The sequence below is a fragment of the Lichenostomus cassidix genome, chromosome 1Aa (genome assembly GCF_008360975.1).
Source record: "Lichenostomus cassidix isolate B80296 chromosome 1Aa, HeHo_3.0, whole genome shotgun sequence".
Taxonomy (NCBI): Eukaryota; Metazoa; Chordata; class Aves; order Passeriformes; family Meliphagidae; genus Lichenostomus; species Lichenostomus cassidix.
In genome coordinates this window covers 18,022,632-18,049,545 of record NC_139480.1, presented here as the reverse complement: position 1 = coordinate 18,049,545, position 26,914 = coordinate 18,022,632, and the positions used below count along the sequence as shown (strand labels likewise).

The following is a 26,914-nucleotide window of genomic DNA, read 5'->3' as shown; positions in this document are numbered from 1 at the left end:
TGATAAGATAGAGGGCAATTCTATTTACATATGTGAGACACTGCAGATGTCTCCCTTTTACCAAATCCAACCTTCATTCATCACGGTGTAAGGAAAAATCAGTATCCTTTCAACGTGATATTTCAGCATGAGAAATCTGTATGCACTTAATGTTTTAAAAACTGATGAAGAAACCTGATGATGAAATGATCCACAAACATAGATATAATAATCATAAAACTGAACGGGGACATTCAAGTCAAAGAACAATTTCTGTGTATTTTTGGTAACATAACTGTCAAAATGCCATATAAAACACTTAAAGGCTGCTTTTGCTAACCCCAAGCTGGACTCAGGTTCTTTACTAAGTATCTACTTACAAAACAACACACTTGTTACTGCTGTAGTAGGAGAGTTTGTGCTATATTGGGAGAGTTTTGCTGTGCACTTTATCACTGTTATACGTGTGAAACAATTGCAGGCTTTAATTTTAAGTTGTCTGAAAAACTCAGAATTCTTTAACTTCAAAATAAAAACCCTGAAGAAAAAGCTACTCAATATGTTTATCAACATATATGTTTCAGTAGCTATTGTGGTTTCATCAATACCAATACCAGCCTTACATATACTGCCCCTTATCCTGTAGTTAAGCTCTATTTGTGTCTGGTTACATGGAAAACCTCTATCAACAAGATTTCTGATAGAAAATGGGAGATAGAATTGTGTCCAAATGCATGACGATTTTTTTTTAATTTAAACAAGAGCAAAAAAATAGAGAGATTTTTCTCTGATTGTTCAAGTCAATGTTGTAGGAGAGCTGACATTCACTGCCAAATAGGTGCAGTGAGTTGAACACGAGGACAGAAAGGAACAGGAGCATTTACTGAGTTTGATTGTTTCCAGAAGGTAATTTAGTAAAGGGACTGTCTGAGTCCAAACTAGCTCCTGACTCAGGAGCTTATGTGAAACAGGAGAAATCAACCTGCAAGTTCCAACTCAGCTGTAAATTGCTGAGTTTGGGAGTCTTTTAAACAAATTGACTTCACTTGCCTGCTTGTTATTGCAGTTAGCATTTCATTCAAGTGTACACATATATGCGTCTACTAATGCCTTGACAAGAGGAAGAGAGCAACTTTATTTTCAGAGTTTAAAATGGTGTATTTTTTACTGCATGATTATCAGTTGTGCTCACTATGGCATAAAAAAGGTGTGAGGAAAGAAATGCACGTAGTTCAGAAGCACCCACAGTTGCTCTCACTCCAATGCTGAAGAGCAGAACTTGTTGAATGCATTCAGCTAGTGCCCAACTTGGGCAACCAGTCCCACTGCCAAAATGGCAGCTGCCGCCACTCGGAAGCCTTGAGGGCTTAAAATCTGCAAAGACCATCTAAGAAGCTGACATTCCATTACAGAGGATGAGCTTGGGGTAGAGCCATGCCAAGTCAGTTATTGTTCTAGAGTGGTTGTGTCCTGTTCACTCTAACCTCAGTGAAGAATCACTAATAGACTTCATCGCAAGAACTCCACTTATGCATTAGATTTTGTGTGGTTGTGAAAATAACATTCAAGGTCTGAAAATGTCACATGGGAATTGCTTGATATTCTTAGAGGAGGGAAGTGAAGAAGGCAATGAAGAGCTTTGAACCCCCTGGATTATATGAGAAAGGATTCTGGGATGTTAGCTTTTCCACTGAGATCTTATGATTTCTGAAGTCTTGGTAATTGTCAATAAACAGAAGACAAGAAAAAGGCTTATATTTGTGTTCTGTAAAAAAGGCACAATAATTCATGTGAGAGGAAAAGATGATATTTCAGTTAAATCTACAGGTAAATCTGCAGAATAAGGAAAATAGAAACTAACACTCATGTAGAGAAGTCCCTAGAATGGAGCCTGGTAATCGGAGCAACCACAATTCATCTGCTGGACACATAGAAGGAAAGAGTTCAGTAACGATCATTTTGTATCTATCACCCATGAGGTTTTCTAAACCTTTTTAAGTGTTATTTCAGACTTCATAGATAATTATTGCTTGTTCTTGCTGTAATGTGTGGTGAATGAAAGGTGATTTCAGAGTAAAGAACAATTTCAAGGCAAAAAACCAACATCAAGGCATAATTTCTATGCAGTAGAAATTCTTGTAACCACAGATCTACATTGTCTCCTGTGACACCTGTCACTGTGGCTCGCAGAGAATAGATTGGTGTGAGGGGGCAACTTGCAGGTTGGCATATGAGAAGTCCTGCATGGAGAGTCAAATCAGATCTCCTAAAACACATATCTATAAATGGTCAGCTGACTATTTCCTGGTTCTCCCCAGATTCTATTTCCATTGACTCAAGTGAGAGCTTGGGTGCTTTGCAGAGAAACAAAATTGCATCCAAGATGTGCATTGCACAGATGCTTTGGGGAGCTGACAGAACAAGCAAAGTTCAAGAAGCTCTTTCAGCAGCCAGCATTTGCTAAAAAATCTTTCTGGCACTGGCAAAGTGCTTTGTGATGAATATCAGTAAAGTCCAAGGGCCCTAAGTGACTGTAAAAGTGCAAACAAGCACATGCCTACGTAAATTAAATATGGCACAAAAAGCCTGGAGCTGGTGGTGACCGAGTCTTTTAAAGAAACTGAAGCAGTTTACTGACTTCAGCATGGCTGGGTCTGAGCCAGGCAGCCTTTCCTTCTAGAAGGGTGCAGCAGTGTGACTGCAGTGCCACCGTGACACTACGCTGCTTCTCTGAGCTTCGGTTTTGAATTTCTGCGTGGCACTGCACCGCGCAATACAGGCACGTCAGCTGGGAGACCTTTAACTCCTCTGTGATTTATGCGCATACTCTGTGTTTCTGCCAGAAAGTGGGCACCAAAAAGTCTAAAGTTGGAAAGTTCTGAGCAGCCAGTTCAACTACAGGCAAGCTAGGAGATATTTTCCTGCGTGGGGAGTACATCTAATGTACTGAAGAATGCAGGGCAGGAGAAACCAGTACTCACCTAATAGTCCTATTACAGCCCCAGACTTAGAAAACATGACAGAATGGGTGACTTTTATCTATGTACTGTACTGTCCATCTGAATGGGAAAACTGCTTCTTAAGAGAACATACTTAATTTTCTGCTACTGAGATTTTGCTGCATCGCTAAAGACAATTAAATATCCATTTAAACAAAGAAGAAACTTCATCTCCCCTTCTTGAAACCATCTGACTACTGAATAAAAGAGAAACACTTCCTCCTTTTTCCCCTGGTAGTGATATCTAGGCCAAGTCTCTCTTGGCACAGTAGAGGTTCCTCAGCATGAGCATCAATTCCCCTCAGTCTCCACTGTGCAACCTTTTTGACTGGATGACTCACTGCACACATCCATGCATACAGGCTGCAAATGACTCTCCTCACAAATCTTGGGAGAGGGCCATGCACTGCAGCCTCTCTGTTTCTGACCCTGTGAAAGTGTCACACAGCCTGTAGGTATTCCAGATCTACTGATCAGGTGGAGAAAGTTTCCTTTTGCAAGGGAAGCAGGAACTCCCAGATAGACACAAAAGACTAGACACAAAAGACTTTGCAAAAGGTTCTGTTATTTAAAGCACATATACAATGAATCCTACAGCTCAGAAAGACAAGCGCAACAGCATAAATATAAAATGGCTAGCTAATATATTCCTTCCAATTTCCTTCCACTCTCCTTCCACTTTTGTGACAGATGATGGAGTAGGGCTAGACAAACCCCAAGGGAAATGGTTTCTGTAAACAAGCTAGTCTTGTCACAAAGACAGATTTTCTCCTGTATTTTTAGATAATCTTAGAACAGGGAAAGACTGAAAATCTCATATGCTAGGTGAGGGGTTGCTTAGAATTTAGGTGTTTTCATACTGGTCTCCTGCCCTCTTGGCTCTAGCTTGGAGTGTCTGGTTTGCATTGCACAGAAATTATTGTAGGATAAATTGTATATATTTCCAGCTACAAGTCTTTCTATCCTAAATTCTCAGGCCAACAGCAGTCACTGTCTCACCACTTGTGTCTCCCAACAGCTTTTGAATATACCGTCAAATTTCATCTTAGCTTGATTTCGAGGAGCAGTGGTCACAAAACTAAAGCTCCTATAAATTTTAAAATATGTTGCAATTGGTGAGATTTAGGAAAAGCCTTCATCACATGCAAATTTCTAAGAGAAAAAGGGTTTATTTAAACACAGCAAACTCAGAGTATGCAGCAGCCAAGCAGAAGGCAAATCCAAAGAAAATGAAACTTTGATAGTTCTAGTGGTAATGCCATCACTTATTCTGCAGGACAAAATGCAAGTCTGACCAGCTACTGACATGACACTGTTGGGGACAGACATGGCAGGAGTTTTCAAATGCTCTCTAGCAAGTAACAAGATCCTGTGATGGGAGGAGTTTGCTGTTTGATGTATCTGAATGTAGCAGTTCATATCAATTCACCACAGTAAGTAACAAGTTTTTTAACACAAAAAGCAGAGTCAAATGCTGCATTCCAATTCCAGCCAAACTCCGATTTACTGTGACAACTGAAAGAGAGAAGACTTAGTTCTTGTGTGGTCTAATGCTATTTAAGTAGGATGTTGTGTCACTTTCTCACAAACCAGAATGACCATCTGAACACAAAAGTAAAAATAGTGGTCAGCTTATCTGCAGACACCAAAGAAAGAATTTGGAGGGAAGAAAAAAAAGAAAGAGAAAAACAAGGAAGTGATTGAAAACACCAGTTCAGTGAAGAATTTTTTGCCGAACAAAATGCTAATACTTTTTTATTTTAAGGACAATGAAAACACTGCACACTTATGCTTGATCTTTCTGATATTAACTTCAGCAGCTACCAGACTAAGGCACAGATGCAATATATGGGGAAATTTGCAGTTATGGTGCATTTTTGTTTTACACAGTGCACATAAAGATGCTGACCCATAGTTGGATCATTACTTTCATTGAGATTTGAGCAACATGTTTTCTTTTTAGCTTAGGATCCCAAAGCAGAGCTATTGAGGGACACCAGATCCCAGTGTTGCCTGCTAATTAGGAGCCCTACAAATGTAGGTCACAAAAACAAAAGCAATGCTTTTCCGGGAGAAGACAAACGTGTGATTTGTGAATGAAAAGCCAGGAAGTTTTAAAAGTGAAACAGAAGTAAATTCAATCAGGCTCTTCTTACAAATGAAAGCAGTGAAAACTCTTGGCTTTTAGCACTTGAAGAATTGAGAAGATTTTATTAACCCTTTGTTCTTCCAGACAAACTGACACTGTGGCCAATTAACATTACAAATATATTTTCCAGTGCTTATCAGAGGGAGGAATTTGTTTTAGAAATAGCAAACCATCACAGAGCCAACCATTACACAGAAGCAATAGGATACAAGAGGAATAATAGTCTCCTGTTCCCCTAGCTGACATGAAACTACACTTTGCTAAGTACAGCTGAAGTCTGGCTCCCTCCTTCAGTACCAGACACACTTCAAACCTGCCACTGATTATTCAAGTTCTTCCAATTTGTTTTAATTGTGGAATATGTATTTAAGTTGGTTAAGCACTTTCACATGTGAAGATCCTTCACTGGGGAAAGGTGAGTGCTTGTTTTTAATCAAAATAATAATGTCTCCACTATGTGACTTCTGAAGATGCAATTATTCTCCCTTTTAGAGAGACTGATAAGATGCCTGATTATACGGCCTCACAGATAATAAAAAGGATTATAGAAAAGGGTCTACAGCAGTATGGCTCTAATCCACACGTGCTGAATAACTGCCTGTTATTAAAAATCTGACATTCTATCTTTCCCCTTGCTGAAGTCAATGTGAGGGTCTTTTCCCTTTTGTAATTTAGATGAAGACTGATTTACCAAGCCATGTCTTCCTTCCCAGAAAATAACATTTCTACCCATGATGAATGTCATGACTAAGTGGCAAGGCATAGCAGGATGTGTGTCTGTTCTGCAATAACAATGCGCTTGAATGAGAATTTACTGTATCTAAGTCAGAGGCTCCTCCTGCACTAGCTCCTTGTTTTTGCTGAGCAGAATTTTTTGCAAATATCCATTCAGTACAATTTTTTTCCACCTTCCTAAATTCAATGAATTCTTGCTTTTTATCATCCTAACAAAGTGGCAGAGAATAGAATTCTAAAAATGCTATTACTCTCATCACTCTTTTCCACAAGTCTAGCTTTAAGAACTTGTTCGTCTGAATTCCTTTATCTCATCTGTTTAGTCAAAAATGTAATTTTAAGTTATAACTATGAAAAGTCTTTGATAGGTCTTTCAGAAGGACTGCAGTAATCCCCCCTTCACAGTAGTTACCTCAATAACTCAAAATATTCACAGTCAGAATATCATCTGTCTTTTCAGTGTATAAAAAGAAAGGCTAACAACTAGATCTTTAAATACCTAACCCCCCATCCCTTAATACTTTTATTTTCCATTAAAACAGTGGTTTAACAGCCAAATTATTTCATAATCCTTGCTAGAGTCCAGTATTTATGGGTTGCAACACAAGACAACTGGATTTCATTCTGTGCTACACCACAGCTCCTGATCTTGGTAAAATTTCCAAATCCCACAAATTAGTACTTAAATTCTGGCTAAATCCAAAATTGTGGCTTTCAAACCTCACTGCTCAACTGCTGCCAACAATAGGGGCATATGCTCAGACTGAGCAATTATCCCCCAAGACTTAAGTCATAACCATAGAATTGGGCTCTGTACAAAATGCTATAGAAGACACATGGGGTTTTTTTAACTGATTGAAAGGAGATAATTTGCTTTTTTCAATGTTTCATTAGATTAGAGCCCTCATCCTATGACAAAGTACTTCATTCCCTAAAAATGCTGAAGTAAAATATTCCTACAGAAATGGTGAGTATTCTTGTCCATTATCTCTATCAAATGGCCTAAGAAATTCCTCTGGACCATAGGGAGGCACATGTCTACTTCTCGGCAATTATGCATCTATAGCATATTCCCTGTTCTACCCACACAATTTATCTTTATAAAGAGCCTGTATTCTGCTAACAGGATATACACAATACTTCCCTTCACGTTTTAAGAGTCAAACATATAATATTTTCTTTAAGTTTGATTCTGATGTATAATATACAGATAAATGTTTGAGACACTGTGAAATCACAAACAGCCCTACTGACAGACACAGAAGAGGTTGCAAATTTCTTCCAAAGAAAGCAGCAAACAATTATCATATGCAGGTCAGGAGCACCATCAACAAAAGGAATTGGAGATACAAATAAAAGTCTACTAGATAAAATAGAAATATGGAATTAGGCCAGGAATCTAATATTTCAGAGGTGTTCACTGTAGTACAAAAGTATATAGACCCTAATCCCAAAACCAAAGTTGTCTCACAAAGACATGGAATAAATAGAACAATAAGTTGCTTAATGAAATTAAATTTTAATATTTTAACAAATTTAATTTTTAGTAGTGTATAACACTATAGGCCTGTAGATAAATTAATATGGTAAACTGCAATGATTATTTTTGCCTTTTGCTTTAAAATGGGAGCAAAATTATTTTTAAATATTAACAAAAACCAGGGAACTACATATCCTTAAGTTATAGGAACATTATGCAAATAAAGACCTAATGTTATAAGGCCAATACAGGAGATACATTCTTTTTCAGAGGAAAATTTTCAGGAAAAAAAAGAAACAAAAAAAATCTCTTAATAGTATAGTGTAACACAGCAGAGCACTGAGGAGGAAAAACAAGTCTGGTTTGGAGTTTTGGGGAATTTCAATTGTGTAATGTGTTTTGAAACAAAGTAAGAGGTTTCAAATGAGCAACTACTAGCAGAAATCATTTTGAAGGATTAAAGTACAGCTGTAGCATCTTTCAAGTCTTTCTCTGGAAATTTTCACCATTCGTTCTAGCAAAAGTATTTCTCCTTAGAAGTTTGACCTTTTTTTTCCTTCACCTTCTCTCCCCCACATTCTCATTTTTTTCTTAGACCAGACCAAGGAAAATGTCATCCATTTTCCTTCCCAGATGCTCACCCATCTCTCTCCCATCCTTTGCTTTGATCTGTTACTAACCTCTTCAATCATTGCTTAACCACAAAGCTGCTATTTCTTTTGAACTCTAAGTTGAAAATAAACCGATGTACAGGTTGGACTTTGGTGAATCTCTTGCTTTGTAAGAGATTAATTTTGGATCTTCTGATAGTCTAACTGAGTTTTTGCTTTTTCTTCTTAGGTTTCAATCAGGATGTGAACTCTTATGAGAGAATCCCTTAAAAATGTAAGCATGTAACTGGTCTAGACCTAGGTAAAGGAGGAAAAGACGTTTTTTTCTTTATTATTGTATTTCAGAATGCTTAAAAGCTTCATTTCTATGTGAAGAAACATTTTAACTTCTGCATTACCATTCCACAAGCTACCATCCTCTGCATGTGGTAAAAGATGCCTATCAACATCTCTTCAATATTCTTACAGCCCTTAAACCATGATCACCCTCACCAAAGTTTCCTCATTCCACTGTTAAAAATCCCTCAAGAGGCTGAGACCAGAGTATAGTTTCAGAAGTGAAGTATTTAAGTCTTTCCATTCTCAACAGAAGACAAATTAGAATTACATCTGTCATTGAATTGTCAGAATACGTGGGAGAAAAGGACTGCCATAAAAAGGTAATTTCTTTTCCATATTGCTTTATTATTCTTCCTCACTGACTAATGCAGTATTTGGCAGTTTATCTCTGTCATAGGCATATGAGAGTTTGTTTCTTAATGTCTCTTTATTTGTTTCCTGTCTCATTCAATTGTCCCTTGGTTCCCAATTCAGGAAGTATCTATTTCAAGGAATTTTTAAAGCACAAATTACACATGAAATAATTAAAATCCATTAGAAATATGTGCTAATAATTCCTTCAACCACTCTGGCATTCTAACATCACAAGGATATACCATTTTCTTTTGTTTAATTTGATGTCCATATTTAAATACGTCATCCAGATAGAGAACATGAGATTTTTATAAAACAGAAAATTAAGCTGAATTATACAAGTATTAAAAATTTGCTTTAACAAGCAGGTATAAAAACATAAAGTTAATTAAAAAAAATAACTAAAGATCAAAGAACTTTTTAAACTATCAAACCATATAACTTCTTGTGATTTCAGTGTCACAATAATTTTCTCAAGACATGGGAAATTACTGCAACCTCACCTTGTACTCTGCACAGGTATTTTCTATTACAAATGAAAATTTTCTGTTACAATATACTATCCTAGTGACTCAAACTTTTAATCACTTCTTAAACTTAAAAAGAGATGAGTCCATTAAACTGGGTATGGATGTCTTTCCTAGTGTCAGCTGAAGATTATACTGCTAAAATTTCTTTACTATGATGCCCATATTGACATTTTCTCAAGAAGAGATTAAGAAGATTAAAGGATCATTCTTAGGAATTCCTACCATTCTTACCATTGACCTAACCTTGTTCACATTATTGATTATAATTTCTTTTTATATATTTTCTACCCAATTAAATATAGTTCACATAAGATGCTATTTGTATATAAATTATTATTGTGAGGGAGCCTCTTGTCATCAGCTCTTTAAAGTCATCCTTTTTAATTCTACTGCAGAAGGCCAAAGAAAAGCTCTTTGATACATCTTATTCATTTGCTTTCTGACTTTTTTTGCTTACCAAAGCTTAAGGCAGCATTTTTTTAAAAGATTTTCTATACTCTAGCAACATGTGGAACAGTTCTTTTACCTGTAAACATTTACAGATACCTCCTCACAGAAGTGCAAGGGCTCTTCTTACTAAATGCTAATCAGTGGGCTACCTTCACAGGATGATGAGCTGTTATGTCAGATGTTACATTAATTCTACTCTTAATAAATAAATAGATATATATCCCCGAATTCATGAACTTTTAAGCATGACTATGTGTCTGCATGTCTAAACAATTATATCATCTCCTCCAAGTAAAATTTTCTCATGAGCAGTAGTTTTCCTATACAAAGGGTCCTTCAGGTCTGTACTGGTAAATAATTAAGGAGTAAGGACTGTGATAATTTAGTTTGGTTTCATGGATATGTGCCTTTAATACCACAGTAGAATTATATTGTCATTTCATAGGTCAAACGTATATTAGCCTTTAAACTTCTGTGGAAAAAAAAAAAAAAACAACAACAAAAACATATACATGAATGGCTATATTTGTCAAAGTCTGAAAAATTACTAGATTCTCCTGGGAAATGTCAGTTCCTACACTGTTATATGTCACCATATACATGGTAGACTTTTAGGTGAGGAATGAAAGGAGGATTCCTCTGCTGACAGGTACTAGCCATTAAATCTCCAAACAGGGAAGTGTAGGTGCTAAAATGTTTTATGAAGAGGCAACCAAATATCACAGGTCAGAAAATTAGTCAACCTCAATTCCAGCTAGCAAAGCAGTTTAGAAATATTCTCTGTCACCTCATGTCCCTTCTCTATGGCACATTTGGTTGTTTCCTCTCAAAAAGATTTCAAATAAAATGAAAATATAGAGAGAATTTACATCCAGAAGTTCAGGCCAAAGATTTCCTCTGCTCCTACCTCAGAGACCCTGAATTAAGCAGCTGCAGAAATCCTACTTGCATGTTTGGACTGCTCTCTACTTAGAATCTCTGCTTTAGCTATAAAGTTTCCATGTTCCTATGAAGCTTTTCCCACTCCACCACTAAGTCTGCTTTCCCAGAAATAGTCTGTCTTGGCTTCAATCGTTTACCTTGGTATTTGACAATTGACTCCTTAATTATGTCTGCTAGAGCAGCTGGTGGATTTTTAACTTCTGAATTGTTATAGTATTGGATCTCATTAAGTCAAGGTGCAAGGTCAGTAAATGCTCTCCTCTACTTGATATCAAGTAGGAATTGAGTACATACATCTAAAATAAAATAAAAGAGGTTTGCTATATGTCCACATAGCTCGGTGGTCTTGGTGTATGAAACCTGTGCTGCTAAACCCTGATAAAGGGGATGAGGACATGAGCTTCTGTTCCAAGAGTCATCTCTGTAGAGTCAAGGTGACTTACATAAAGTAAAGGTGTTATGACCCTGATTCCAGAATTATTCAAATGCTGGAAAATGACTGATTCTTGGAATTTATGTGCTTCAGGATGGACTTTCCACTGCTCTGGACCAATGTTATGCTGTTTTGAAGACAAAGGAGTCTTTACTGACATGGCACTAATATAAGGGTATATATTAAAAAAAAAAAAAAAAACCAGAAAAGAAGGGCTTATGCAAATATTAAAACTGTCACAGACACAGGAGAAGTGAGAGCATATTGCAAACCAGAGTCCTCATAGGCAGAAACAGAAAAAAAAATCCCAACAAGTACTGAAACCAGTCAACCTAACAACCAAAACTGTACCTTAATATCAGCAAAGAATATAGACAATTCAGCTGTTCAAAATAAGTCATGCAGTAAATCTGTCTAGACTGTATCACAATTTGGATCCAATGCAATTTTTCCTATACAGGAAGAAAGGTACAGCACTACAGACCATGAGCTAACAGTCACAAGAATAGATCAGGAATATGCTCAGACAGCTAATAGACAGAAAATGACAAGTTGTTCTCCCTAATTTTGCTGTAGTCCACGGGGCTTCAAGTAGATTACCTCCTCTTCATCCTTTCAGATTACATTGTTCTGGAATAATCCCAAAGAACTACAAGTCAATACCAGTTCTGCTAAATTTCCTGACCATAATTTGCTAGATTAGTTAATCAGAAAATATCTTATCACTTGGGGCCATTTATAACTAAGATAAGTCCTAATTAAAATAAAGAAAACCAGAAAAGAACTGAAATGTTTTCAAGCATCTCAAGAATGAAAGCAACTATTACTGAAATGTTTATCAAAATAATTAAATTTTTTAGTGTATTCATAAAAAAGGAGCAATAATTTGAACAAAACAAAACAAAACAAAAAACCAAAATACAGCAAACAAACAAACAAAAGTTGTGCATCCAGATGGAGTAATCGAAAAATCAGGATTCATTGCATGCTTGAGTGTCTAATCTAAATCTGAGAAATTAAATAGCCACTTCTGAATACCTTGATCCATCTCTTGACAGCCAGTGATTTATGCACTTAAGTAGCCTAAATAATATTAAGATTCTATGTGAAACCCAAGATGCCATGGTTAACACGACAGTCTTTCACATAAGTTGCCATATTGGTACACTCCATCCTGTAAAATTATTCTTATCTCCTGCTACACCAAATGCTTTAAACTGCCATTGAGATCAGTGAACCAAAGGCAGTCAATATACTTTGAGGTGTCCAGCATTTTAGGGATATAAAAGCTTGTAATATATATCTGTTACATTCAGCCTTTCTGTTTGAGGCTCACGTGATTTCAGTACAGTAGCAAATCTCTCCCATCTCTTTTCCCAGATTTGTTTACAGAGAATAAAAAGAAATCTTTAAGATATCTACAGACCTTATATTTACTTGTAAAGGAACAGCTTAGATGGGGCCACGTTTTAAATTTGGCATTAGTTCTAGACTTGACTCAGAGTTGCTGCAAGAACCTCGCTTACAGGGATGACAGCGAATGATTCACTCAGTGATGTTTTGTTGATCCAGCTGTAGGGCTGAATTAGACAACAGGCTTCTACAAAGACATAAAAATATAATTTTACAGCAGACAGAGAGTGACATGCCTTGGGTCCACCAAGATGACTCACATGCTTGCAGTGAGAAGTAACCCTTGTCTTAGTCAGTTCACAAATTAGCAATGATTAATCAAGCATAAAAAAGGCTGGAATGACTATAGCAAAATGCATCCCAAATAAAACATAAGTCCTTCCAAAAATACTTGTGAGTTTTTTAATATATTCATATCTGTTACGGTTCATTCAACCTGCACCGTGCCTCTGCTGTACTTGCTTGTCAGAGAATGTTACTACAATAAGGGACAGGAAAAATTTAATTTCAAAGTAATATTTGTAAGGTTTCAAAGATGTTTGACTTCAAATTTCCATGTCAGTTTTAGGCCTAGAAATTACTCAGAAAACTGCTTATTCTATTAACCAACCTTTTTCAATTTTATTTTATTCTGCACGTGTTTTCGTATCTTCCCCTACCTCTTAATATATTGAATAGATTAGAAATGTGTAAGCTTGTTCATCATAAGATCTTGTTCATCTTGAAAGCATATATCAAAACAAACAAAAAAAAAGATTAAAAAATAACAAATAGCAATGTACATGAACTTTCTATACCTGTGGCTGAAAAACACTATCCTGATGATTTCTGTGACCAGAAAACAGTTCAGAGGTCAGGTCAGGATCAATCCAAAGAGGTAATAAGATTGGGAGAGGAGAAATGGAAATCATTGCATTTTTTAGAGAGATAAACATGAGGAAACTACAATCTATTCATAGCTACAGGCAGATGGTTTCATAGATGCATGCCCAAGAACAGAAAAATCAGCTCTGTTTGTCAGGAAAGATATATACTGTGAATTATTCACTCAGCTCAAATAATAAGTAGGGTCAGGGTAGAAAAGAATAATACATTGATTTATTTCCTTACAAAAAGGCAAGAATGTGAGTGGCTAGTGCAGGTATTCATTTGAGCTGCTACTCCAAGCCCAGGGACCAACTGCTGCCTCTCTGATTAGGGCTCATTCTCACTCCCTATGTCCCCAGTACCATGTCCATAGTTCTCAGATTAATGATGCTCAGGTCCTGTCTAAGTATTGGAGGTGCTTAAAATCAATTTGTTCCTCTGTTTCAGTGCACAAAGTTCCTAAGGACTGGCATATCACTTCCTCAGAAATGTGCTGGCTGAGGGCATAAAGCTTCTACCCTCCAGTGCAAGCTGATAAAAGACACGAGGCAGCTAAACCTACCCTAATTTCTTAGAGAAACCTGATCCATTAGACATGCTCAGGTCATGCACTGACTTCCACACAATAGCCTAACAGAATAGACTAACATTTACAATATGGGAAACCCACACTTTTGACTCTTTTTGGCCTCTGGTGGTTTTGAATCTGCAGATCCTGGTTTTAAGTAGGTGTTCTTACTGCAAGGCTATAGAATAGCTGAAGATGAAAACTAATCCCTATCCCTGGAGATACCAAAGGGGTGATGCTGAGCAGAAGGGAAAGTGACACTTCAGGCACTGGAGCAAGACTGATCCAGATGGGGATTTAGTCCAGGAAAGGTACAGTGTCTTCATTTTTGGTAGCAGAAATTTTGGTTCAAAGAGTGGGTTATACAAAAGGATGCCAGGACCCTGGAGATGGGGAAACAGCATTTTTTGAAAACTTCTCTCATTCACATTCTCTGCAAACTTGTAATATCATGGCCACTATTGATACTTACATGGGTTTTGACACTTTGTCTACTGACTTGAGTGTGCTGTTATCTATCATGGCCTCTTATCTACCACAGCCAAGTGCCATCATCATAATTCATTATCTAGTTCTTGATTAAATTGACTACTCTTATAAGCACAGGGGAAAAAACAGTTTTGCCTCAGAGAAGCTCAGAATAAATAAAAGGTGTGAAGAGAAATGGTGGGGCCTGGCTTGGTGGCTTGCTGAGGGCTCAGCAGGAATGCTGACATGAGAGTCCCAAATACTGTGTCTTGCAATCTGGTATTTCAGTGTCTAGCATAAATTTCTTCATTTCTGTTTCCTTTATTATGAACATGTTACAAAGATGTGCATTTGCAAACTTTTTAAATTGTAATTTGTATGTTTTTCTTTACCTGTAGTCCTGGAAGACCTATTTAAAATTTCAAAAATTAGAATGGTGAACTCTTTTGTTTTGGGCTTTTTTTTTTTTCCCATTAACTTTGCTAAAGATATCTATTGTGTCACAAGCTGGACAAAGTACTTATAACACTGAATGAGTGGGGGGGGCTACATAAGGATTGTATGCTACTTTGCATTATATTCTCAAATAGACTTAAATTCTGGGCTTCAAAGTATCTTTTCCGAGATACTGATTATAATTAGTGCAGTGACAGCTGGCAGGATTTAAACTATAAAACTTGATTTTTGGACATTAAAATTGCATTTCTGACCAAATCCCAAAGGCCTGAGGAGGGAAATGCTGGACTTGGGACATAATTGATTTCCAGCATATTTTATAAGAAAAATCTGTTCATGGCTAATGTACATTTATCCTTTTATGCTTTTTAAGGTACATCAAAATACCATCTATTCTCATTTAAAACATACCAGACTCTAGTGAACCAGACATTTGGAGCTTATACAAGCTGGCTACTGTTTGACCTAGTTTCATTACAAGCCTGAAACTGCCCATTACACACTTAATGATGAGTAAGATGAAAAATTGAATTCAATCTACCTCGCAGGACTTGAAAAACCATCCAGACAAATCTCATCCAAGAAAAGCAGCTCAAATTAATATGCCAGATTGTGAACTCCAATGTCTGAGGGAGGAGCATTTGTTCTCATTTCTTCTGCCCCTTCCACAGGTGCCACCTCTTACTATGTCCCAGCCATGGGGCAGGTGAGGTTGCACCTGAGTTAAATTCATCAGCACTTTCCTGCCAAAGTACACAACCTTTCAGTCACCTTTCAGAGAGCAGCAGCAGCAGCAGTGGGGCTGTCATGCCCAGGTTAACAAGCTCTGCTTTCTCAGCAATGACTATTGACTTGGGCTTAATATTTCACTCACCATGATTGCTGTTTTTGAGGATGCCTCAGATTCATAACTTACTACAGCCTGTGATATACATAGCTATACACTTGAGTGTGAAATAGTGCATTTAACTACATAAGAACAAAGTCTCTTTCTTTCAGCCGCATAAAGAAATAAAAGCCCAATCCCTCAGATCCTTCTTAGCTATCACAGTGTGATGGAAATGCACCTGAAGTCTTGTTTAAAACACTGGACAAATTGAGGTCTATCACTGATGAGAACAGATAGCTGATCCTAGATTTCCACTAGTATGATTGAAAGCAAAATTTGTTCTGGAGTGTCAAAGAGGTATCACAGTGAATTAAACAGTGCAACCAATTTAAAAGAAAAATGCTTATTAGTGTGAATAGAAAACCATCACAGCAGAAAAATGCCAGCACTTACTGCAATACATCAGCTATTCCCATTAACATAGTAACTAACCATTTCTGGATAATATGATTCATGGCTAAACAGAATACTGAAAAATGATAGCTTCCATCCACATGGCCAAATTACAGTTCTTCCCTGTCTTTATCAGCCTATCTCTGCTGATATTTTATTGAATATTTTTAGCACAGACAGTCAAAAAGGTGAAGTTTTTTGTATACAAAAATATATTCATGCATGAATTGCACTGATGCTACATATAAATAAATAAAAATGAGCAAAACCAAATCTTTGGTTTCAGAGATATTCTCCAAAAGAAGTAATCTCTAACACTGCCATTTTTGAACAGAGTGATTCCAGACTGACTGAAAATCCCAGTCAAAGCACATAGTTTTGCAGTAGACTCATCTGGGTAGTTTCTTAGCCAAAACAATTTCAACAAAAAGGCTGGTTCCAGACATACCGTATTAAATAACCTCTGAATTGGCAAAGAGTGATGCATACATTCCATTTGAGAGTCTGCTATGGGTCCGGTCAGTTGAGGTAATGTAAGTTCAGTTTCACAGCTAGAAATTGCAACAGCATTTTCAGCAAATTATCAAAACAGTCCTTTTGTACCTTCAGTGGTGAAGTATATGTAAAAATCTAACTAGGTAATGTACTATTTCAGACTCTCTAAACTTTTAGAAACAAAACAGCAAAAAAGTGGCATGAGTGGTTACAGTGAAAGCAGAAATAAATGTGAGTGTGTAATTTTATTGGCAGACAGGATTATATGGTCATCATCAAAAAAGAGCCTGTTTTTTTCCTCAATTATGTCATAGTTCACTGTAATTTTACTTGCTCTGTGGGAGCTACTCACAGACAAGAATTAAAGCAGTCTGCAAACTATAAAGATGGGAGAAGTCCTCATCTCCTCAAATTATATTTTTCCTTCTCGTGGTCTTTTCCCTCCCAAGTGGCACATTTCTGCTTATCTATAGTTTGAGGGACATTTGTGTAGGCTGAGTAGAGGTGATGAAGAAGTGCCAAGAGGCTGTCGATCTGTGGGCAAAGCAGGAGCAGAGGGGTGGCCATGGCTCTTGCCTGAGCCTACACAGGCAGAAGGAGGGAGGGCAGGGACTGAAAGGCAGGGATCTGGCTCAGCATCCTCTTCTTCTCTCATCAGTATCCTTCTCTACATATTACTCTTAGAAAACACTCCACAACTCTATCTTTCCCACCTCCATATTTTAATTTTTTAAAATCTTAACGTATCCTGGGCTCTGCTACATTCAGTGTAGCCACGAAATTGGGCTTAACGGTAGTAGTATATCAACCTTCTGAAACAAAGCAAGAAACTTGCAGTGTTTACCATGGTGTCCAGTTAATATCTGCAAAAGCTTGTGTTAGTATCTCCTATCACATATTCTTTTTTCCACCACTATTCAGGGCCAATCTAGTTTTTACTTAATGGTCTTCCGTATAGAAGTTTTCTCAGATCCTTGAAGAACAATAAGGCTCGAGTATGAATACAATGCAATAATACACATGCAAATATGCAACATTTGCTTTGGCAGCCAAGAAAACAAATCCAATCCTGGGGTGCATCAAGCGCAGCACAAACTGCTGGTGAAAAGCAGTAATTATCCTTCTGTATTCAGTGTTGGTGCAGCCTCACTTTGTATCTTATGTGGAGTTCTGGGCATCACAGAAGAGACATGACACTTTCCCTCCAGTTCACCCAGACAGCTCTTTAGTTGAACTAGTGAGTTTCTTCAACTTTTTCTTTAAAAACGTTAATCTATATAAAGAGAGATTATTCCAGGAAACATAATAACACAAAGAATCTTTGCATCACTGATAACAAAATTTCTCCTGCTTCTAATGATTCTGGAAGTTGGGTCCAGAGAGGTACATACAACCAAAGGGACAGATTGCCTACTTGTCATAAGATTTTTTCCACAGGGTTTGAAGTGTGCACAAAAAATGAAGGAAGAGAATGAGGAAGAGCTCTGGTGCACAGATTGATACAGATTTTTTATTCCAAGTGAATCTTAAGAGCAGTGTGTGCAGCACACTGATGTGACTTCATGTACTTTGAGTGAATTCAAACTAGCATAGCTTTCATGGCATAGGTAGAATGTTTACTAATGTGAAAATCTGTCCCTGTGCCTCTAAAAGCAGAACAGAGGTGGCCTCAGTTCACACCTTGCCTACTGTGACCCCCTTCTCCAAGGTTAATAGGTCATTGCTTCAGCACTGGTTTAATTTCTATGAACTGTGAAAATCAACTCTTCTTGTTACAAAGCCTCATAAAAAAAAAAAAAAAAAAAAAAAAAAAAAAAAAAAAAAAAAGGTGTCAAGGCCTAACTCTGGCAAAACTCTGAGCATGAGACAGAGAAGAAAAAGACATAACAGTGAATTACATGTGATGAGTGCTGGTTCTTCAGCGGCTAATGCATTGTTTAAGGTCAAAATCTGAAAAACAAATGTTTACAGCCATTGATATCACTAATCAAATTTAAGCTCCCAGAAATGGTAGTGCTTTCAGTTTAGAGGATATATTTTACTGCTCTTTGCAGATTTAGGATAGTTCACATGCTAAGTAGCTGTAAATCCTTCAAATGCAAAATGTAGCATGGCTCGATTTATGCGTCTCATTTAGAGTCTGTTTTTATTGACACAAAGGACAGTTTCAGTATGTCATAAGTGTCATTCTGATGGCCTTCAGAAATAATACCAGCATGATGGTAGATATTACATAAACATTTTGGATGTTTTGGTGTGTACCGGGCCCTTCACTCACCATGAAAATGGGAGAGAAAAAAACCATATAAATATAAGTGAAATTCACACAAGGGGAAAAGGGTCCTTAATGGTCTAAACTCATATACATCAGAAGACCTCCATCCTTCCCTGACTGCTGTGTCTTCTTTGTTAAATTGCAAACTCTTAGGGACTGTCCCTCAACAAATGACTCCCTTGACTAGAACATTAGAGATCAACCTTGTTAGGGACTCTAGATGCTAATGTAATAGAAATTATGTAAATAGGTATGAATTCCTTTGCATCCCTTAATCTAGGAATGCCACATTAAAAAGTTAATCACTGAATAAATCTACAAGAATTTGTGGAAGCAAAGGAGAGTCTAAGACTTTCTTTATGCGTAATCACCCTTTGTGTTGGCAGATAGAGGTGCACCTTTCTCCTTTGTTTTCCCTGTGGCAGCACAAATCCTTCACTCTCCTCTTGAAACTACTGTGGAAAGCCACATCATGGCTGGTGCCCATATCAGTGATTTCCCTGTAGGAGCTATGGACACACTCCCTTCAGGATGGAGAGTATCTAGGATTGTCATCAAACTGGTTGGCTCTCACAAGGATGGTGACTAACTGTTTCTGAATGAAAATAAAAACTTTTAGGCCTTCCTGGTCCAGTGTGGCGGACACACTCTGAACATGCCTGGAAAGTTCACCGAGGAAAGTTAGGAGACATTTAGGTACTTCCTTAGATGTCTCTGGACTGCTAGGTAGGTGCCCAAATGCACAAACTGGGACATGCATAGGCAGGCAGAGGGTGGACTTGGAGCTCCAAAGTGGACTGGTTTCAGGTACTTTGGCAGAAGCCACTCAGACTGTTCTCTGAGACCACAGCTCTGCAGTCCTGTCCTACTGACAGCCTTGACAGAAAATCAGTAACCTGAACCTTGGTGTGGACCCCCAGTTTCTTTGCTACTCTTGCTTTTCAACATATTGTAGTAAAACTGGGTGTCTGAATCAGTTGAGCTGGAAGAACTTAAAATATCCAAATGCTAGGACAAGCTAATACCAATGGCTGTCTGAGTGGTGAAAACATTGGGTAAATGCTTCTGGAGTGCTTCACCACTTCTCAGTCCATATAAGCCACAAACAGCTTGTGTCTAGCATACAGAGTTTCCTGAAAAGAGCAATATATTCCCACTGTCCTTGAAAATTGTTGCATTAGATGGCTTTCTTCAGCTATCCTTGTGCTGAACTAGATGTCAAAGCTTCTGGCACTCCATCAAACCAGATAATCTATTTCCAAAGTAACAGCTCATTTAGCATTAAAATTGGCACTTAAGGGTTGATATAAAATGTAAATTAAGTGTAGGATATGAGTAAATGAGGCTACTCTTATACTTCAGTTTTTGTATTGGCACCAAGGTTGATAATTTTATCCCAATCATAAGAACTCTTTCTCTTTTTAAAAGTACGGTTTTCAATTTCATTTGTGGTATTGCTTTCAAAGCAGAGAAACATCACCTTCACTACCAATTCACATGAGAGTAATATGACTATCAATCACAGTGGCTTGGAAAGAGCTGGTAAGATTTCAAAGCTAGGGATAAAGATAAAAGAAATTAAATTAAGTAATGCTGGAATGAAGCAATCAAGATTAAATGTGTTCTCAGCTGTTGAGCTAACCGGTTCTGAGTTTTTATCGAACAAAAGGTTAAAGAAACGAACCTTTAACAGCAATTTATTTCAGTTTAATGTTTTTTTAAGCTCAAGCTCACAGCAGCTGAATTTCTTCTGTCACTTAAAGAAAAAGTAAAACACCTGACATAATCATGTCTAGTTAATGGCTCTCAAGAAGTTAATTTAACACTCGTGATGATCATGTCCAAATAGGCTTTGTGATTTAATTAGAACTGTAAGAGTTTTGAAAATCTCAAATAGTAAGTAAATGTATGGGGTGATGATTTAAAAACTGCTCAAAAATCTTGAATTGAATTATTTATTTAAGTGAAATTAAATTAGATGTAACTGAATTAAACCGAAAATAATAATTCTTAAAATGTGAAGAAAGCCCAAGAGATCTTATTTGGTAAATACTATCCTGGGAGAAAAAATGTCAGTGGATGATGAGTGAATATCCTTGATGAAACTAGTGGATATTCAAACAATGGTTGTCATATCTAGCAAGAGTTTCCAATAGAAATGTGTGAGCTCATAGCTCAATAGTCTTCAAAAATGTGTGATATATTTTCCTGGGTAATGGTCAGTTATTTGAATTCTTTCATCCACCAGCTTCCCCCAGCACTAAAATTCTTGCTACTGTGTTTTTGCCCTACACTGTGAAACCAGAGATAGAGGGGCAGAAAGGAGTACATGAGTCAGGGGCTTCGTGATGAGCATACATTGGTGACACCTTGGAGAACAGGCTGTCACTTCCACGTCTTAGGGCTGCAGCAGGACGTCATGGCTTCTGGTGGCTCTGCTCTGAGTCATCTGCCCCAGCAGGCAGCACACAGCCCAGGGCTGCCTGTCAGCTGTGGTCTCTCTCCTGCTTCTCAGGGCATTTGTGTGGGCAGCCAGCTCCCAGGCGATGGAGCAGGGCTGCCAGTGGCCTGCCAAAAGGGAGAAGAGCAGTGTATAAACTCAGACTGCTGGTACAAACGTGCCATTGAAATCACATGGGGTGTACAAGACTCATGCACACAGTTCCTCCTGAGGTTTACTTTAAAGTTTGTCTCTAAAGAAAAGTAAGATAAATTAACTGAAATGCATGAAATTTGAGTGGGGTAGCTAAACTGCAGTAAGCTCCAGTGTAAGATATTCCACCTAGAATGATGTGCCTTAACCTGATTTGACTTTTGTACAAAGAGTGGTCAGCTCAAAAATTAAGAGGGGTTCAAAATTGATGTTTATTTCTTTGCCACCCATGAATTCTTGTTTCCATCCTCACCACCAGTCCCCACATTGTCTCATATGTAGAAGAGCTCTAGGTGTTTCTTCACTTGTAGCAGCTTATGCAGAGCTGCTCATCCAGCTCACACACTGGGGTCCAACATATAGGATCCTGCCTGATCCTCCAAACATAGTCCCACATGCTGCCCCATCTCAGCCTCTCCAGCTGCAACATCATGAGACAGGCTGAAGAGCTGACCTAATTAAAGACAAAGCTCTTTTGGGGGGTAGAAAGGAAAAGATACATGTTTGACAGCCATGGGGAGAGGGGAGAAAAAGCAGACGGCCTGGTGCTTTTCACAGTTTGTTTAAGCCATTCACAGTGCCAACTGCATTGACAGGCACCTGATGTGTTTCTTCCGCCGCCTCACATCCACATCAGACTGGGGCTCATGTGGTCATCTGGATCAGGAGTTGATATGGCTGAGAAATAACTCTGTAAATGAGTAAATGCGAAAGATTTATGTTTAACCCAGGTCACTTATCTAATCAAGTTCTCTTCAAAGCCCTGTAAATGGTTGTACTAACAAAATGAGGGAGTGATGGAAGAGTGGGAATGAGTAACCTGAGGTACGAAGTAGAACAGGTTGTTTGTGCTGCATCAGAGTTGAAATAAATATGGGTCAAATAACAGACTTAGTAGCTTTTAAAAAAAAAAATCACAAAGGAATGTCTCACACTGGAAAAATATTAGGGAATTCAAAGAAATTGGAAGGTTTGTCTTGTTCACAAGAATTCACAGATAGATTTCAAAAAGAATCAAGCATCAAGATCATCAGTTTTCCTCTTTTATTTTCAAACTTGTCAGCACTGTGTTCTCAAATACCTAAATCATATAACTTTCCTCTGAGCACCAAAAAAAGGTCTCCATTTGGTGCCTAAGTGTACTAAGTATGCTTGAGGAATGAAACCCCTGAGGATAGTGAGTGTCTGGCTGCTAATGTGCTTCTTCAGTTCTCAGCATCTGCTGAGACAAGAAGGGAAGGAATGAGCCAAGAATCCCAAATGCTCTTTCCCCATGCAACACATTCTGCTGTAAGGATGATGCTGAGCTTGACTTCAGAATTCAAAAATCTTGCAATCTTCTTTCTGCAATTGATTTTATTGCTTTCTGGGCTTATTTTCAATGCAAATCAGTGACAGAACCAGTTTCTTTAGTAGCTGCAAAAAAAGGTTTCAGAGTCAACCATTGTAACAAATAGCTGTCACAGAAAAATCCTAGGTGACAAAAAAAAAGGGGAGGAAAGGTAAATCTGCATAAATGCTGTTGTGTTAAAGAAAGGAGTAGGTTTCAAGCAAAATTTTATCTAGAACAATCGAACATTTGTCTAATAAAGATAAGTCTTGATGCTTCTAAAAACAGTATCATGAGCATGTAAAACTCCTTAAATCAACAAAAATGGAGACGGCAAGTGCAGGAATGAGAATCAAACCTAAGAACTAAAAATTACATCCCAGAAAAACAAAGAATGAATGAACATGGAAAATGTCTCCCAACAAATCAAGGCAAACAATGCCTGAACTTGGAGGTTCTGAAAAGCGATTCTCTATATTCACACCTTGGAGGGAATGTGTAAGGCCCCAGCCAAGTGGTGGCAGTGGAGGTGATGGTGATTTCATCTTCATCTTTCAGCCCCAGCATCGAGCTCTCAGTCTTTCCACACTACTCACCCTTTTCCCATGGCATAGCACCAGCCTGATCATGCAACCACGGCTTCTTGGGTCTTGTGCTGTGAATGAGTTCCTTGAACTAATTCCTTTAAAAATAGTCTGGTTTGGGGGTTACCTCACAACATTTATTGGCCTGCCTGACTCTGTAGGGTAAGTTGGTCCAGTGGAACTTAGGGACACGATTTACTGGTGGATTTGGCAGAGCTGGGTCTATGAGCAGACTCAATGATCTTAGAGGTCTTTTCCAACTTACATGACTCTATGGTTCCATGAGTTTTTGTGCTAATATTCTCCTTCATTATCTGACTGCCTCAGGCCCAAATTTTGGAAAGGATCCCATTGAATATGCTTGAGTCCTACTGAAGCTGGGCATATGGCTAAGTACTTCCTTGATCAGGCATGTACATATGTGCTTTCTCAGAGTGATGTCTTAGATCATAACTTATTTGCAAAATACATTATCAATTCTCTGGCATGTTTTATGAGAACATGAATAAACAGATAAATAAATAAAGCCAAATAGTTTTTCTATTTTTGGGTAAAGAGAATTTTTGGGCTGATCTTCCTTTACTATGTTCTGAATACAGTTCAAGTGTATATTTTTACTTCTATTTTGTGGTTTAAAAAACAAGCACAATACAAGAAAGTTAAAGCCATCTTACAGATTTTTAAATGTTATTAACTGTGGTTTGCTAGTTAAAGGTAAAATATGGTCTCTGGCAAAATGTTTGTAAGAAGCACTTGGCTGTTTTAGTATAACTGAAGGCCCTAGAGTGATAAAGTCTAAATAAATTCAATAGACTTGGCATATTCCTCTTTCTTACATTATTCACATAATAAAGACCCCATTTACATTCTGTCAGAGACCTTAACAGAAGGCTGTCAATTGTGACAAATTTCACAAAGCAATACTTGATGTGTGTTTATGTCTTTTTGTGCTTGTAGCTGTCATGAAGTGACTAATTCACAACAAAAGCTTTATTTGATAAATTTAGTAGATTTTTCATTTGTAGAATATCTGTGTAGAGAATTCAGTTTTGAGAAAACAACCAATTATTCAACTTTTGCAGCAATCACTTCTCTGAACCATTTAATGCTATGATCATTCACGGACACTTGAAAACCAGGCTGTTCTGTAGACATGGTTACTCACATCACTCACGTGGGATCATTTCTCTCTGTTGTTTGTCTGGGCATGGGTACATGTCTGGTGAGGACTTTCCCACATGCATAGGTGAAATATGTTCCGGTGTCCTGTGGGCATGAAGCTTTGAAAATTGCTTTTCATAAACACCTATTTCAAAAAGGCTATTGAATCTTGTGTAGCAAATGAATTTGAAAAAAAGCCCTATATATAATCCACCAAAAAGTCTTGATAAAATTTATTATCCCAGATTGGTTAAAATGTTTAATGTTACTTTTCTTTCAGGTATACTGCCTGGACTTATCCAAATTCAGACACCTGATGTGTCCACAATTGGAGCATCTAGTCTGACCAGTCAGTACAGGCAGCTTTGCCCCTTGGAAGTGACTCGGGTCACCCAAGATCTGAGCTGCAGTCGTGGGCTGCTTCTCCCCCTGAACTGAATGTGTCAAGAGCCTACAGCATCTGAGTCTCACGATGAGAAGGTTCAAACAGGTGCATGGAGTGCACTATGCTGGCTTTAAAGCAATGCCTGAGCAGCTGTGAGGACTTAGTTCTCTACTACTTTATTCCTTGGCTAACTAGTGCAGTTTTTTGATAGCTATCCAAAATGAAGAAACAGAAAATGTTAGCATTTGCAGTCTCTTTTATAGGGAGGAGCTAGCCTCTGAGCTGATCTGGTTGTCTAGAGTAAGTGTTCTCGAAGAGGAATCTAGATCAAAATCTTAGAAAGGTCACCAGGCCAAAGGTGACATTGCCTTATACTTCTTTTTCATGTGATTGGGCAATCTGCCATGTATTCCTAATGCAACAAAAATGTGTACACTCATTCTGAAGTTCAGAATAAGGGAAAAGGTAAAAATTACAGATGCTTTTGAAAAAAAAAAAGAAAAAGAAAAAAGAAGAAGAAAAAGAAGAAGAAAAAGAAGAAGAAAAGAAAGAAAAAGAAAAGAAAAAGAAAAAGAAAAAGAAAGAAAGAAAGAAAAAGAAAAAGAAAGAAAAGAAAAAGAAAGAAAAAGAAAAAGAAAAAGAAAAAGAAAAAGAAAAAGAAAAAGAAAAAGAAAAAGAAAAAGAAAAAGAAAAAGAAAAAGAAAAAAAGAAAAAGAGAAAAATTAGGCCAGCAGAGCTAAGTTCAAAGCAAGATACGTAAGAGGAAGCAAACTTTTAAACAGCTGACAGAATCATGGTGTCTGAAGTGCCTCATCTGCCTTCAACATCTACTGGAAAAGCCATATCACAGAACACAAGAAGCATAAGAACTTAGAAGAACAGATTGAGAGAATATTATAGATTTCTACCTTCTCTTTTGCTTAATTAGGCACCATCTTTCAGTCCTGGTCAGAGAGAGGACATTGGTTTAGACTGCCTTTTCCTCCGATCTAACATTTTTTTAATTTAAAAATTACTTTTAAAAAAAATCAAATTAAGTTGAAAAAATATTACAAGACTCCACCAAGGTCAATCCCCTTTTCACTAAAAGGATTTTCTTCATTTATCTAATGCAACTTTAAATATATTATGCTGATCAATGTAGTTGTTCATTGGCTAAATGATCTTCTCTATTGAACTGTAAAGTTCCTACAGGAAGATGATTAATTCATATATGTATTTTTTAAGCTGTCTTTACTAAAGAAAGTATTCCAATTATCATATAAATAATGGCATTTGATTTTAAAATTGACCAAATATGCAAATATTATTCTACTGTTGTTCTGAGCTGAGCCATTATACTCCAAAATCAAAAAGGGGTGGGCCAGTTGTGCTCCAATTTACAGCTCTGTGATGACAGATCCGATTTACTTGTGCAAGGAAAATTACTTTGTATTTACCCCAGCGCAACAGATAATCAGATGTGAGCAATTGGAATGAATATCTCTGGGAAACTTTGACATGTTATCTTTGAAAATATGATATTCACTTATTGTCAGTATTGAATGATTTAAATCACTAACTTGGGGCTCTATTATCCTTGGGCTGTCACACCGTCAGGACATAAACCTAGCTTTGAGAGAATTGCCAGCTATCTCCATTTTTTTTAATGAGAGGAACTTCAATCTAGAAATTCATGCAAAACATTACAGATAAGCCAGCAAGTAGAGAAATTGTGCTTTCATGCAACACCCATTAAAAGAAAACTCTACTCCTGATGAGAAAACTTAAACCACCCCAAATGAAAGCAACCCCCACCACCCAGGAAAAGTCCTGAGGTCAGCAATTCAATACTTTGTTTTTCTTGATCTGTAAGGCCACAAATTAATAATGTCTGGGGGTGGGGACACGTTAAGTATGAAGGAATTTGGGATGTTTTCATTATTGCTGGGCAAATAACTCTTGAAAAGTAAGCATCTCTTTTATGCATAGATCAA

At 37.5% G+C, this 26,914-nt stretch overlaps 1 protein-coding gene across 4 annotated transcripts; it reads left to right on the top strand.

Moving 5' to 3' along the window:
• The first annotated feature begins 5,438 nt into the window (after positions 1-5,438).
• On the top strand, positions 5,439-25,426 carry LOC146443253 (uncharacterized). 4 transcript variants are annotated; one of them, XR_014855990.1, is made up of 5 exons: positions 5,439-5,542; positions 8,183-8,254; positions 8,422-8,612; positions 9,104-9,165; positions 24,834-25,426. XR_014855990.1 is itself a non-coding variant. In XM_085079239.1 (4 exons), the coding sequence occupies exons 1-4, from the start codon at positions 5,488-5,490 to the stop codon at positions 24,989-24,991; spliced, it is 345 nt and encodes a 114-aa protein (XP_084935365.1). In that variant the 5' UTR covers positions 5,439-5,487; the 3' UTR covers positions 24,992-25,426. The 4 variants fall into 4 exon arrangements, 1 of the variants encoding a protein (XP_084935365.1); XR_014855994.1 differs by lacking the exon at positions 9,104-9,165; XM_085079239.1 differs by lacking the exon at positions 8,183-8,254 and having other exon boundaries at positions 8,543-8,612.
• Positions 25,427-26,914: the final 1,488 nt, after the last annotated feature.

Bases quoted from the DNA above. Each gene is read 5' to 3' on its own strand.
- LOC146443253 (XM_085079239.1), top strand. From the start codon at position 5,488: ATGTATTTAAGTTGGTTAAGCACTTTCACATGTGAAGATCCTTCACTG. The intron at 5,543-8,542 runs GTGAGTGCTTGT...CATTCTCAACAG, and splicing joins AGATCCTTCACTGGGGAAAG to AAGACAAATTAGAATTACAT. The intron at 9,166-24,833 runs GTATTTTCTATT...CTTTTCTTTCAG, and splicing joins TCACCTTGTACTCTGCACAG to GTATACTGCCTGGACTTATC.